The following is a 15177-nucleotide window of genomic DNA, read 5'->3' as shown; positions in this document are numbered from 1 at the left end:
CCGCACACGTTGTCTTATGAGGACCATATGGTCAGGGCAACGCACACCTTCAGAAAGATGGAGATATTGAGATGTAATCCTCCTGCACCTTAGTTCATCTCACTGCATTTCTTGGGCCGTCGTGAAGCGTGATGTCCTGCAGAGCCAACAAGGTTCCCGCATCCAAGTGGAAACTCGCACACAATAAATAGGACACTTCAGACGACCGACGCGTCGTGTCGGTAAATGCGGGGCCGCGGGGCGCTCTTTCCCCTTGACATGCTACCTCTAGGTACCCTGCGTTGTGAACGCCACACAAAGAACGAGCACAGCATTACCTAGAGGTACCTACACCTCAGCACGTTACACCACATTTGTACTGCGTACACTAGCTCCAGCACGGCGGAAGCCTCAAGGTTACCACCACCACTTCACGCTTGAACAGAAACTACTTACCTTACTACTCCGAGCTCACTCTGCATCAACTTCGTCAGATCGCAAGCCCAACACCTGAGTGCTTCAGTGATTATTTCGTGTGAAAAGAGTGTTCCAGATGGCATCAAATCGAAAGTATGCTGCCCTGCCGGACCTGGTAAGCCTGTCTGCTCTGGAAGCTCGCAAACGAACTGGTTGCTAACCACACCGCAATCCAGGATTCCGCGCCAGACATATACGAGACACCAGAACTAACTGACGACAATTCCACAGTTCCGGTGAGCTGACTCTCAGCTGTTCCGTTCGGCGCAAAACTAACCATCTTCTAAGCCTACAACTGTGAGGTCACCCTCTGATAACGAGTTCGATGAGGAAGAAGATGATTCTGCCGCCATTTCCCGGTCGCGTCTCCGGATCGATGAGGCCCGTTCGAGGTTCATGCCTGCTGCGGTAGACGCCAGCGATGTCGACTTCTCAGACCGGCTCAGCAGCAAGAGGAAGTCTTACAAGACTGCAAGTCGGCGGCAACGGATTCTTGAGGATGGCACTGAGGAGCTGGGCGACCTAAGTGACGAGGATGGCGCAGAAAACTTGGCCAGAAAGCTTGCACGGCTAAAGCGCGAAATCGAGGAGGCCAAGGAGGAGTATGAGAAGCAGAAGGCAGCGGCAGAGCAGCCCAAAGCAGAGACAGCGGGCCAGGACGAGGAGGAAATCGAATCCCTGAGCAGGACCTTGGATGAGATGTCAAAGCTCGATGACCTGCTTGCGCCTAGAACGGCTCCAGCCGCGCCAGCCAAGTCTGTTCGCATTGATGAGGGGCCGTTGGAAGCCACAGAAGGCTTCGCGAGCTACACTGTTACCTATGCACCAACCTACGAGGAAACACATGCGCTAGCAAAGGCAGCCGACTTCGATCACCGGCTCGTCATTCTGGAGAAGGCCCTAGGGGTTGGATCTCCAGAGATGCCCGAATTCGACTCGAACGGCCTACCGAGAGCGATACTGCCTATCTTGGAGACTCTCCACAATCAGGTCAAGACCTTATCAGAGGCCTCGACGTCCTCTTTGGACAGCATTACTCGCAGAGTCCGGACCTTGGCACAGGAGGCCGAAAACCTAGAGAAAGCGCGCAAGAATGCAAAGGCAGCTCACGAGGCGCTTGCATCGACAGGCGCAACGCCAGTGATGGATCCAACTGCGGCCGAAGACTCGGAGCTGACGGCCAAGATCAACGCCCTCTACGGAACCATCCCAACGATCGAGAACCTGACGCCTCTACTGCCTCCTCTACTGGACCGTCTAAGGTCTCTCAGGGTGATTCATTCCGATGCCGCTACAGCATCTGAGACACTGGCACGTCTAGAAGCAAAGCAGGCCGATATGGCGGGTGATATTCAACAATGGAAGGAAGGCCTAGAAAAGGTCGAAGCAGCCATGAAGGATGGAGACGCTGCCATGGTCAAAAACATGGACGTAATGTCGGGATGGATCAAGGAGTTGGAGGCAAAGATGACGAAGCTGAATTGAACGCCATGCCTGTCGTGGTGTCCAAGTAAGATATCCAACATTGAGGCGAAATGATTATCACGAATGCCTTGTCTGCGAGAGCCCAACCGAACCTGGGCGCATCACTGTGCAATCTTCTGCAAGACATGTAAATAGATGAAGACATGAGGTCGAGATTCCCTGCTTCAAACACCGTTGGTATGTCCGACTTGTATCTACTACTGCAACTGCAAAAAGTCGAGGGCTTGTTGTACCAACTGGTACTTTAGGACGAGAACCCTGACGACCCAGAGCTCAAGGGTTTCTTGGAAGCTTCCATCGATGCAATTGCAGGTCCACTCAGCGACCAATCAGGTGAGCGCTTGGCACCAGAAGCTTGGATCCACTCCCGTTCATCGATAAAAAGTTGAGTCCTGAAAACCAGCAGAAATTTTCCTCTTGCACACTCTTTCCTCGGGTTCTCCGGCAGTGACTTGTCATTTCCCAACGCCTGGCTTCACTGCCTCCAAGTGGAACATCACAATGGCTTCGTGAAGACTATTACTGTCGAGACCCAATGGGATCTTGCAAAGCTGCTGTTAGTTATCATGCTTTGAGCAGCTGCTTTTGTCACTAGTGCGATCAGCACGTGACGGAGACAATTCGACGACGATGCGTCGGTCTTGAAGCCCAGAATTCCTGAGCGAGATGATGCATTTCTCACGAAACAACCACCAGAAAATATCCGATTGGTAAGTCTACCCCTCAAACCACCCAATTGGGCTCCCTACACTGCGGCTCGGATGATGCATTAAATTATTTGCTACTCTGAAGTACATTGATGTCTCAATAATCACCAAGATCTCTGACTATCCAGCCACCAATCACTTCGTCTTACATCTTCATGATCCCTTTGCGTTCAAGAAGGCTAACAAGGCACAGTCTGACAGGATCTGATTCACGATCACAATGAGCGCGCCGAAACCCCCAAAGGGTCATTTTAACATCCTGTACTTCGCAACTGCTAGCTCCCACACAGGCAAGGATATGGAAGCATTACCGGCGCCGCTACCCTTGCGGAAACTCTTCGACACACTCGAAGAGCGGTACCAGGGTATTCGAGAAACGGTGCTTGATCACAGCCTGGTCACGATAAACTTGGGCTACGTGGATATGCCGAGCAGTGAGGATGAAGACGGCGAGGATAACGCTGTTGTTATCCAAGAAGGGGACGAGGTGGCTATCATACCTCCGGTCAGCTCCGGCTGAAAGCGTGGGATACAAACGGACATTGTCTACCTATCACAAACAAATAGAACGTCAGTGTTTGAAATGCCAGAATATGTCCATTGTGTGAAGCTTGCTGTCTTCGAATTGGGTCGCGGTACGTGCTCTGTTGGTGTATCTTTGTCCGAAATTCAGGCTTTCAACAATCAGAGAAAGCCATCCTGTTTTAGCCCTCTCCGCGCATTCCATACTATGACCCCCACCCACACTTGAATACGGAGTGTCTCAAGAGGCAATCGTGGTGAACAGCACCTTGCAGGATCATCATCATTCTTTTGACATACACTGGAATGATCTCATTCCTCACCAAGATCCATATGGGTTGCGATCGGCCAGCTGCCCCTTCTTTCCACTGTTCCCGTCGCTAATATAGTGTAGATAGCTACCCCGCTATCCCCAAGATCGTACGCGAACTGGAAAGAGCTGTACATAACGCTGCCGTGTCACCAGTGGAGTAAGCCGTTAGCAGGCCAACCCTCGTCTCACCTCCTTAATTGCCTGTCCACCGGGCGCCCCGTACGCTTCTCATTACACCGGACCTAGCGCCGCAAAGGGGCATTACCGCCTGTATTCCATCCCCTCGTTGTTACACCTTTACTCTCACTTCAGTTATAAACAACAGCACAAGAGCTCAGAAACATCACGCATCCAACGCCATCGGTACCCCCAAGTCGAACACTCCATCGAAGCACACCAGCACCGTCTCGAAACCGAAACCATGGCGTCATCGCTGAGAGAGCTCGAGGCCGATCCGGCCCTCTACATCTACACCTCCTTGACAGCCGGGTCGTCGCACATCGTGACAGCCACCTCCCGACTTGAGACCATCCTTCGAGCCAACCGCATCCCCTTCAAGGCCGTCGACATGGCCACAAACGACAAGGCGCGCATGCTCTGGGGCCGTCGTGGCGGCAAGGACCCTAACGGCCGTGTGCGAAAGCTGCCGGCTTTGGTGCAAGAGGGTTTCGTTGTGGGTGTAAGTTTGTCACACCACCACGACCACCACGACCACCACCACCACCACCATCACCCTTTTCTACCCCCCGCTACGTTCCTTTCTTCTCATGTGAATTCGAAACTAACTTGAAGACATGCAGGACATTGTCGAAATCGAAGAATGGAACGAGTACGGCGAGCTCAAGCAACACGTCACCATCTTCCAAGACGAATTCACACAGCCGCCCATCGGCTCCGTTCCGCCCAAGCCCAAGTACGGCAAGAAGAAGAAGCCTGCAGCCGAACCTTCCGCCGCCGGCGCCGGCGCTAGCCCAGCAGCAGCAGCAAGCGGCATGGAATCACAGGCGTTGCCGATCCGCACCCTAGCCGAAGAAGCCGCCGCGAAGGCTAAGAAGAAGAAGGTACAGGCCGCGACAAAGGCTACTGGTAGTGCTGCGGAGCCAAAACGGGAGAAGAAGGAGGAGGAACAGAAGGAACATGGCAACAAGGAGGTGGAGGAGGCAAAGGAGAAGGAGGCCGAAAAGCCGGCACACGAAGCAGCAGTAGCACCATCCGCGAGCAGCGAGCCCGCTGCCGCGGCAAGCAAGACTCCCAAAGCGGCGACCGTGGAAGACGGAGAGGACGCAGAAGCTGGAAAGAAGACGGCGACAACAGCGACACCTGCACCAACAGCGTCCACCCCAGCGCAGTCAGCAACGAAAGAGGCGGCAACAATGAAATCAACTACAGAACCAACAAGTACAACCAACCCCCTACCGATTCCAACCCACAATTCCTCAGCTCAATCTCCCTCACCTTCAGCGGCGGAGGTAGCGGGCTTCGGTCTCCAGTCGCCCACCTCAAGCGGGTGGAAGGACGACAGTGGGGCGTCGCGAACGGTGCAGTCGCCGACGTCGACGACGTGGCAGCCGACGGACGTGGACGCGCCCATTACGTCGTTGCAGGGGGCGTTGATAGAGAGTGCGACGGACGAGGAGATCAAGGAGATTGAGAGGGCGGAGACTATAAAGGAGGTTCCTGATCAAGAGGTTGAGGAGTAGGAGTACTAAAAAAGGGAATAATGAGGGAAAGGGGAAGAATCCTCAGGTGGTAATTGAAGGCAATCTGATATTCTCCTGATCTCGACAGGATACCTCAGACACATCAATAAAACCATACTCGTCTATTACGTGCTCCAGATCTGACTAGTTGCCACGCCAACTTCATGTTCTCCATGATCGTCGATGTTGCTTGATTATTTACCTATCCCTCTCCTTTAACGGCAACCTCTCGTTTTGTCTAGACATTTCTAAAAAGGCAGTGTAGTCCCATCCCATCTCTCAACCACGTACATGCGGCGCAGCATGACAACCGCATTATCACACCCCTTTCCCTCCCATGCTATCCAAAATTACATCACCAACCTGCTAATCATATAACCCCTCATCCTCATCTCCTCCTGATTCCTGGAAAGGCGAAACGCCTTCCTTGCCCTTCCCTTTACCAGCACCATTGACCTCGTTATCAGCCGCCTTTCCCTTTCCCTTGCCGTCATCACCCATTGTAATAGCCAGCATCCCATTCCCATTACCGCTCTCAAGTCCATCCACTCCGTTGCCATGACCATCAGCACCCTCCTTCTTCTTGTCCTTATCCTTAGCCCCCTCAAACATAGCCCTAACCTGCTCGTAGTGCTCCAACTCGCCCGCACTAACCGAGGGCACCAGTTCCCTGTGGGCATCCAAAAAGTCTTGTTCGGTTACCATGACGCTGATGTCCTCCTTGGTGGCATAATGATCAAAGAAGTAAGCAGTCGAGATCTGTTTTCCCTCAGGACCGGCGGCGGCGTTGAGCTCGCGGATCTTGGTGTCGACCAAGGTGGCCTGGCGGGTAACAGCCTTGAGCATGGCGTCGGAGCAGAGGGCGTAGAAGTCGGCGCCGGTGTAGGTGAAAGGGAGACGCTCGGCCACAGAGCGAAGGGAGACGGTTGGGTGGAGAGTGAATCTGTTGGAAGGGGTATGTGGGTTAGCATCGGAGTTTGAAGAAGAAGAAGAGGAAGGGAAAAAGAAAAATATACGCACTTTCTAGTCAAAGCCTCCATGATAGTCACCTGCTTGTCGTGCGTGTCCGAGACACCCAGGTACAACATCTTATCGAAGCGACCGGGTCTCAGCAGTGCAGGATCCAACAAATCAGGTCTATTGGTCGCACCGATGACGAACACACCACCGCCTCCGCCTTCGCCGCCCGACATGCCGTCGAGCTCCGCCAACAGCTGCGACACGATACGATCCATGACACCGCCGCTGTCGCCCTGATTACCTCTCTTGGGAGCGACGGAGTCCAGCTCGTCGAAGAAGACGACGCAAGGCCGGGCGTCGCGGGCACGCTGGAACACCCTCCGCACGTTGGCTTCGGACTCACCAATGTACATGTTCAACAGCTCGGGACCCTTGACGCTGAAGAAGTTGAGGCTGTACTCGGTGGCGATGGCCTTGGCCAGGAGCGTCTTGCCGGTACCGGGCGGTCCGTAAAACAGGATACCGGAGCGCTTCTTCATGCCCTTGGCGAACAGCTCGGGGCGCTCAAGCGGAAGCTGGATGGTCTCGGTGATGGCGTCTTTGACGTTGCCTAGGCCACCGACGTCGTCCCATGTGACGTTGGGGATCTTCGGCGCGCCGATGGAATCAGCAAAGTTCTTGCGGGCGGCATCGACGGCTAATTCGAAATCCTGCTTGGTCAGGCCAGAGGCGGCTGGACCACCAGCGAGCTGAACGTCACGGAAGGTGATGCTGCCAGTCGCTTTGGCGGTGAGCCTCTCCAGGCGGGATCGCTGCGCAACCAAGGCACGGTCAACAACGTCGACGAGATCGCCTGCTACGAGCGCGGCAGTCTTGAGGGCGATGCCGCTGAGATCTACCCCATGGTCAAGACCGATGCCGCGGTCGGCGAGGATGGAGCTGAGGATACCCTCTCTCTCCTGCTCGTCGGGGGCACTCATCTCCAACTCGTGTGTGAAGAGGGCACGGATGCCGTCGGGGACCTTCTCAACCTCGGTGGTGGTGGCGATCAAAACCCTAGCGTCGGCCAAGATTTCCTTGATGGAAGAAACCATGCGGTCGGCAGTAAGGGCTTCAATGTGGCGGACCAGGAGGACGCATGATTCGGGACCACAGCTCATAGCACGCTCAGCGCGCGATGTCAAGAACCCAGCTGTCTTGACATCGCTACCACCTCCACCACCGCCATCATTCACAATGTCATAAGCGTCTATGGCAAATGTGTGCAGACCAATATCTGAACAGGCTTGCATGGCGGTGGCTGCCTTGCCGATATGCCTTTGCGTCGACACAAGGAGAATGGCCAGTGGTGGCAGGTTGAGATGAAGCGCGGGTTTACTGGTGGCGGCAGCCATGAGCTCGCGAAGTTTCCTTCGGAGCGATGAGACATACTGCTTCTCGGGCTCTAGTATTTGCAGTTGAGCAGGTAGCCCTGGGTTTTGCTGGTGCTTGGGAAGCTTCCTGATACCCAGGTAATACTGCCAGCTGTTGGATATCGTGCCCGGAATGCGGCCTGTGACAGATCCTGTCTGTTCTAAATGTGTGAGCGAAATATCTACACAGGCGATTCCGCCCCATAGATCCTCTGCCTCCTCGCCATCGACTGCTTCTGTGGTGTCTTGCTTCATGGCCTGGACGTGACCAACCCTGAACCAGGCAACATCGTCATAATGTAGGCTCTGTCCGGGACGTGTTGCAGCAATCAGACCCAAGACCTCATCGATGGCAGAATCCTCACCAGGGATTGTACTCTCCTGGAGAGCCTTGCCCAACTGGGTGTCAATGGGTACAGCAATGAGATCTCCAGTCTTGAGAACCCGCAATCTCCTCTCAAAATAGTGTTTCAGGCCAGCCATGACCGCAGACTGTACGTCTCTCTCGACCGCTGTGGGTGTTCTCACATGTTGTAGGATCACCTCGCGAGCAAATGGTGGCTTCAAGGATGAGCTGGTCTTTGACTGAGCAGCGACGCCCTTGATGATGGAGCTCGAAGGGCGCTTGATCGGTGATAGACGAAGATAGGGAGGGTTGTCTAAGTTTGCGAGAAGAATAGGCGAAGTATAAGCCGGTGGATTCGACTTTTGGGACTGTGCCTCAAAGAAGGACGAGTTCCGGCTATCATGTCTAGAGTGGTGTGACCTGGTCGCCGAACGGCTCGAATACCCTTCAGGCAGGCCGAAAACCCTCGCAGGTCTCCAGTTAATCTCGTCTGCTTCCTGTTCCACGAAGCTTCCCAAACCAAACGCGCCGAGCCCGTTGGAGGGCGGTTCAGAGGCCGCCTCGACTCGTACCCAGTCTCCAGAGAAACAGCCCACCCTAGTGAGATCCCTCATATCCACGTAGATGCACGCTTCTTCATCGTCTTCGGATGTAGGTTTAGGGTGGAGCAGATCAGGTGGGATAGGTTTCATTAATCCTTGCGCCTTGAAGAGCCGGCCACGAGGTCGGTCTGGTCTGGCGGTGGTGGCAGTATAACTAGAGATAACCGACCCAGGACCGTTAGTCTTCCTGCCCCTGAGCATCGTCGGGGTGCCCGTTCCTATTGTAGATTGGCCGGTGACCGTAGTGGGTAGAGTAGGAACTTGAAGGGATATTATTTCGTCTAATGAATCATCCGACAAGTTGTCCTCATCTTCTCCAGCCTGTGGCTCGAATTCGGTATCGTCTGCATCTGTTTCAGCCGTTTGGGCATCGGTCTTGCTGTCGCGGTCTTCCTCGGCAGCCGAGAAGTAGGCATCTTCGTCGTCTTCGGCCACTCCGTTCAGTTTGCGCCCCTGTTGCTGGCCAGATGCAGAGCTACGTTTGGTCTTGCTGGTGCGCACTCTCGACACGATGATCTTTGTAGTAGGGGCGAGGATACCCTGAGCCACAGGTTCGCAAAGCGTTATCCGTCCTGGGTTTGGAGGTTGGTGGGTAACTGGGTGAGGTGGTAGTGGCAATGGGAAGAGATCGCCAGAATGCACAATCTTCAAGGTACCGAGGGCAGTGCGCAAAGCAGCTGTCAAGTGTTCCTCAGGGGTAGCATCGGCACGAGCCTTGCCCTTGCCGTTGACTGGGTGTTCGCGGAAGAAGGTTCCCTCCCCATCTTCCAGTCTCTTAGCCAATTCTCCGTCAAGGCTTACAAAGACGGTATCGAGCTCGATGGGCGAAACATCCAAGATCAGGATCTCAATGCCACCTTTGTTATGGCCGGAAAGCTTTGAGGGCGCAGCCTGCTGGAGGTGCGTCGCGAAAGACTGGAGGGCCAGCGATGAGGGCGAGAACTGTACAGTGGACGGCGCAACGGTGGAAGATCGAATGACGGGTACAATGGACCAGTTGTTGGCCTCGGGGGTTTGGCTTGGTGCCCAAGGAGCGATTGCAACATGAACGGTGTCCTGGCTGTCGCCATCTGTCAAGCCAGAGTGACCAGTTAGTCAGAACCCATGATACAAGGCAGGATAAAACCCACAATAGGGGCAGATATTTTACATACTAGCCCAGAGATGAGGGAAGAGGTCGGCGAAGAGGTCGGTAGCAATGACACCAACATCGCCCTTGACATGGGCATCGAGGACCAATTTGGCCGACAAGGCGGGCTTGTCTTGTCTGCGTCTTCGGACCCTTTTCCTGCTCGAGGCAGGGGCGGAGTTGGGGGCGGTCATTGCAGAGGTGCGTCGGCGTTGGTGTAAGACAGAGGTACGGCAGCAAATCGGAGCCGCTGCCCAAGGCTTGAGATTCGACGATGGAGTGATTCGGTCGGTCGGCGCAAAGGGATCAGATCCTGAAAGTTTGGTCCGGTAAAGTAGCAGGCACGATTATTATTTACGGCCCATGCCGGTCGAGGTCCCCCACACCTGTCTAGGTAGTAGCGACAATGTAGACTGCCGTGTACACCGCGGAAGTGATTTGGGGTTCAGCTGCAACGAAACACGACAAAGCCGATGCCGAACAGTACAGCCAGGGGCGCGTGGCAACCCGGAAGCAAGTGCCTTGGAAGGGAATTGCGATAGAGTACAGTTGATTAAATTAGAGAAGAGAAGGCGTCGCAACCACCACAGAAATTATCCGAACCAGCAGCGCGTCGTTTGGAGAGAGAGAGGACGGGAGACTATGCTGTCCCGTTGCTGCATGTTCGGTTCGGCTGATCCCCAAATGGTCAGGGCGGTCATTCGCTGGGCGCTGTCTCCCACTCCCCGGCCATTCCCCGTCTTTAGCTTGGGGGGGCGGCTCCTCCCTCCTCTTAGGCCGAGGCACATGGCCGGCGGTCCGCACAGCGGTAAGGAGCTGTTTTACGTAAACCCAGGGTTAGGGCTGGGTAGGTGCTGGAAAATGATGACAGGTCATTTCGTACTTACTTCCTACTGTTAAGCTTACATCCTCTACCAGCGATCAACCACATGCCTTTGAGGATGAACACAACTACGATATCACCACTTCATGTTCAAGGGGAATGGCTCTGGACTCTGTGAAGCTTGAGTATTTATTAGATCTCAGCTGAAGGCAATGGATGAAAGCGGCCGCCCCAACTCCCGATTCCAGTGCCTGGGGATCCACTTGAACTTTAAGCCCAACCTCATGCGGGTTTCATTCTGCTTGGATGATTCACCCACAGTGGTTCTTACAATCCGATGGGCCGTTACAGTAGAGACATCTGAAACCAAGACGCTCGACACCACATGCTAAGCTTTTTTTCAGAAGACAAAAGCGTTGATGATGCTCCTCTTCTGGTGTCTTGACTAGTCAGGGATCACTTGGCGTCGGGAAATGACATGGCGCTCCCAGCAAGACGAACGGATCTCCATATTTCTCACATGCCTCCCCCATCCATGTCATCCCCACATGGGCTCCCCCAGCTGCAGTGTGACGCACTTTTCAACATTTGGGCACTTTCCAGACTTGCCCGACTTTGAGTTGTGAATCCGGGGATCAATTGAATGTCTTGTTTCAGGAAACGAAAACACAACAGCACTCTTCAGGTCTTCCATCTCTGCCTGCCGTTGGTCCTATCGACGGCTGACACTGCGTCGTAAGGACGACAGATTGGTTCAAGGTTCTCATCACTCGATTATTCGCTTCGCGTTTCCTATGTGACCGAATTGCGGTGATGGGCCATCTTCAGTCGCTTTGTGTCAACTTTCCCAGAACGATGGACACTCCTTCCAAACAAAACCGGCTTTGTGTCACAGCTCTGCAGCGGTTGGCAAGTTACGTCCGCCGGGTATAGCACATTTTCCCTCCCTGAACCCCAACCCTTTCCAGACTTACACTGTGCATTGCCTCAAAGCCTCCCCCTACCAGGCGAACGCAGGTTTCCATCATGACGTTGATGGCGCAACACTCGGACGGCGCGACACGGAGGAAGTACTCCTTTTGCGGTTACCCCAGAAATATCCAAGTTGTCTATTTACTTTTTCAATAATCCTTTCCTTGCTTTTTCTTCTTCTCTTTCTACTGGTCCCTTCAAAGTATTGCGTCTTTATCTTGTTGGCCACCCAGCACTTGTTGAGTTGCATGACCATGTCCTTATGCCTTTCTCTTATATTCAAAGAACTTTTGGACAAGTGACCAAGCTTAACAGTATTTGGTCGAATATCGAAACGGAATCCCCAGCCGCCATGTCCGTTGAGGTAGATAGGCTTCCCTGTGAGGGCTCAGCTGAAGAAGCAGTGGTCGAGTTTACCCATCAATCAGAGAAGCTGTCCTTCCAGCCGCCAGATAGCCCGGACCACAAAGGTGTCGCCGTCGAAGCCATCTTTGTCGCGCCCCAAGATGCCGTTATCGTTACATCGGATGGAAACCGTCTACCTGCCGTTCCGGTAACCGAAGCCTACAAGCTTAACGTGTTGAGAGACGAAGCCGAAAGACACGATGGAGTCAAGGTACACGTTAGGGAAGCCAGTGGCTCGCGCGATAGGGTCAAGGAAACAGAAGATTCGGAAGGAGACAGAGTACTCAGTTTTCCCAGCGAAGAGGAGGAGAAGAAGCGCAACGCCTCAGAATCGACCGACGGCAACCTCAAGAGGTCGATGCCTCCTTCTTACACGCACCCTCTGTTCCCGCCCTTACCACTTTACGGTCCGCCATCGCGCTGGCGAGACATCCAATGTCTGCTGTTTCGCTTCAGCTCATTCTTCCTCAGTCTGGCATTCCTAGGCGTCATTGTCCTGGGCTCCCTTTTCACCAGTATACCACCTGCATTTCAACACATCTGGAAGCGGCTGCGTTCCAAAGATCCAGATGCCGACCGGCCATTTTACCAGGAGGAGAGGCGACGGAAGCAATTGCGAGAGAAACAGCTCCGCCTGTGGAGGCGCAGGAAGTCGGCGCGCCACCTTGACCACGAAGACAGTGAAGACAACGACGAAAGCGATAGTGACGTCAAGGCCGTGGGCCCCGACCCCATCGTGTGCGACATAGGCTTCTATGCCCGCCGTGTTGGGCTCGACGTTGAGACCCATCTTGTCGAAACCGAAGATGGTTTTGTCATCGAGCTTTGGCATGTGTACGATCCCGAAGAATACACACCACTACCAGAAGAGGAGCGGCGACACAAGGGCCCCGACCTGTTCACAGGCAAATTCAGGAGGGAACCAGGCCAGACCGAGAACAACAAGAAACCGAAATTTCCCGTTCTTCTTATGCATGGCCTTCTCCAAAGCTCAGGCGCTTACTGCGTCAACGACGAAGACTCGCTTGCCTTCTTCCTCTGCAAATCGGGCTACGACGTCTGGCTCGGCAACAACCGATGCGGCTTCAAGCCTCGCCACGTCCTGCTTGAGTACTCGGATCCGCGCATGTGGTGCTGGAATATCCGTCAGATGGGCGTCTTTGACCTGGCTGCTTTGACCTCGCGTGTCTTATACGAGACTGGCTTCGAGAAGATCGGGCTGATTGCCCACTCTCAGGGCACCACCCAGACATTTGTCGCCTTAGCCAAAGAACAGCGACCGGACCTGGGTGAAAAGCTCACCGTGTTTTGCGCCCTCGCCCCGGCGGCGTATGCTGGTCCCTTGATCGGCAAAATGTATTTCAAGTTCATGCGCGTCATCACCCCCGCCATGTTTCGCATGCTGTTCGGCATTCACGCCTTCATCCCCTTCATGATGACGATGCACTCGCTTCTCCACCCGCGCGTCTACGGCTGGCTCGGGTACAAAGTCTTCTCGTTCTTGTTCAATTGGACCGACCGTCGCTGGGACAGAGACCTCAAGAACAGAATGTTCCAGTTCGCGCCCGTCTACGTCAGTGCCGAGTCGATGCGCTGGTGGTTAGGTAGGGAGTGCTTTGCAAAGCACAAGTGTATCCTGGCTACCAAGGAGGAGTGGAGGGCAGAGGAGAAGGAGGATCGAGAGTTGGACAAGCTTGACAAGCAAGAGAGGAGCAGGAACGAGAAGAAAGCTGACAAGATCCTTAAGGCGGCAGAGCGTGATATGGAGGGCAATCATAAGTCAGAGAAGTCGAAGCATGCGGCTCGCAGGATGAGGCCCAAGGGTTCAAGGGCTTGGTACAACCACCAAGCACCGCCCTTCGCCCTCTGGGTATGCGGAAACGACGCCTTGGTGGACGGAACTAAACTTCTGAGGAGGTTTGACGGCGGACGTGAGCCGCACGTTAAGGTAATCCACAAGAAGGTCATCGAGGAGTATGAGCATCTGGACGTCATCTGGGCCATGGATGCTGTGGACCAGGTCTTCATGGAGATCAGGGAGGTGTTGTGGAAGACCTGTAACGCCAGAGATTTGTGCCGAGTTCCTGAGGGTTGCGAAGACGTGCCCGCTTGGAGTCCGGATGGACATGAAGATACTCAAAAGGAGGTGGATGACGGGATGGAGTCGGATTCCAGCAGTAGCGATGAAGATGAGTCTTCATAGACTGGGGACCTGTTCAACCTACTGTCGGGTATTTATATGATATCTCGGAGGTTTGGTTATATACTGTCGGTGGGCAGTGATGCAAAACCAATGGGATGTTGTGGACCGACTTTGGATTCGGGAAAGGGATAGGAGTTATTGGCTACGTACGGCTTTTTTATAGTGTACGCGGGGCCAGGATAGATAAGATCTGCTTAATCAGTATACATTACTTAATCAAATACCAAGTTATCGTTCTTGTAGACGATCTCCCCCTTCGACAGATGGTTGACTTGGTAGGCCTGGCCGGTGACTAAGGGATTCTGGCCACTTGGTTGCGGGGCATCAGACGGCAAGATCTGAACGGGACGAGCCTAGCGCAGGAACATTTCGAGATCTCGCAAATAATGCATGTGAAGGTGACTCGTGGCTGACCAGGTGGGTGTTCCTAGCCAACACCTTAGAACAAAATGCCTATCTCTCAAGAAGACGGTTTTACAAAGTACGATGTAGAAGACCGAAATACTAAGGTAGCCAGTCCGCACCGAGACATCAGACACACGAGAAGCCTGCCACGAAAACGGATGCCAAGAACAATACACTATCCGAGAGCCTTCTTGGTAACACAAGAGTCGTAGTGTAACTGTAACCTCATCTTTTAAACAGCAAGGAACCAGCGGACGCCGAAACACCGATAGCTTATTTGGGTTAATCCAATCATAACCGTCAACCAATGCGAAGCTTGAATAATGGGAATACAGTATGCATAGTAGAGATCGCTGAAAGTGCAAAGTGCAAATACTTTGGCCCGAATTTGCACCTACAAGGATCAGGTTTTGTGGTTTTGTTGGTGGGAAAGACCACTATATACCCGGTTACGGGGGCTCAAACGGCAACCTATCTTTGGTTGCTTTCCACACTTCCAGGGGGCTTTACTGTACTTCACCCTAGTCTTGTATAGGAAGTACAGATGATTGCCAAGAAGGCCACATGGGGAACTTCGACCCATCCATATTCCGCGACCCTGGACTCCCTCCGCTCTCTCCTGGGAAGGAAGGAGGGGAAGGAAAGAGGGATGGAGAGATACTTTCGAGACGGAAAGGGAGCTGCGCATAACAGCGAGACACTCCATCTGCTTTCCTCTGCTCTGCTGGTTGAAGTTG

At 53.8% G+C, this 15177-nt stretch overlaps 4 protein-coding genes across 4 annotated transcripts; 3 read left to right on the top strand and 1 right to left on the bottom strand.

Annotated features, from left to right (window-relative positions):
* Positions 1-532: 532 nt before the first annotated feature.
* Positions 533-3255, top strand: NEUTE1DRAFT_90687 (uncharacterized protein; the record flags this gene model as incomplete). The annotated part of the gene is made up of 5 exons (XM_009857764.1): positions 533-571; positions 633-692; positions 745-1872; positions 2734-2816; positions 2874-3255. The coding sequence occupies 5 exons, from the start codon at positions 533-535 to the stop codon at positions 3166-3168; spliced, it is 1605 nt and encodes a 534-aa protein (XP_009856066.1).
* Positions 3256-3774: 519 nt separating this feature from the next.
* Positions 3775-5310, top strand: NEUTE1DRAFT_125920 (uncharacterized protein; the record flags this gene model as incomplete). Its single annotated transcript, XM_009857763.1, has 2 exons — positions 3775-4162; positions 4284-5310. 2 exons carry the CDS (start codon positions 3905-3907, stop codon positions 5181-5183), a joined length of 1158 nt encoding a protein of 385 aa, XP_009856065.1.
* On the bottom strand, positions 5292-9826 carry NEUTE1DRAFT_71990 (peroxisomal biogenesis factor 6; the record flags this gene model as incomplete). The annotated part of the gene is made up of 4 exons (XM_009857762.1): positions 5292-6126; positions 6204-8129; positions 8262-9573; positions 9658-9826. The coding sequence occupies 4 exons, from the start codon at positions 9824-9826 to the stop codon at positions 5550-5552; spliced, it is 3984 nt and encodes a 1327-aa protein (XP_009856064.1).
* Positions 9827-11779: 1953 nt separating this feature from the next.
* NEUTE1DRAFT_142310 (uncharacterized protein) lies at positions 11780-14035 on the top strand (the record flags this gene model as incomplete). The annotated part of the gene is made up of 1 exon (XM_009857761.1): positions 11780-14035. One exon carries the CDS (start codon positions 11780-11782, stop codon positions 14033-14035), a length of 2256 nt encoding a protein of 751 aa, XP_009856063.1.
* Between the last annotated feature and the right edge of the window lie 1142 nt (positions 14036-15177).

The sequence above is a fragment of the Neurospora tetrasperma genome (genome assembly GCF_000213175.1).
Source record: "Neurospora tetrasperma FGSC 2508 unplaced genomic scaffold NEUTE1scaffold_81, whole genome shotgun sequence".
Taxonomy (NCBI): Eukaryota; Fungi; Ascomycota; class Sordariomycetes; order Sordariales; family Sordariaceae; genus Neurospora; species Neurospora tetrasperma.
The sequence above is the reverse complement of the archived record's forward strand: the minus strand, read 5'-3'. Positions and strand labels throughout refer to the sequence as shown.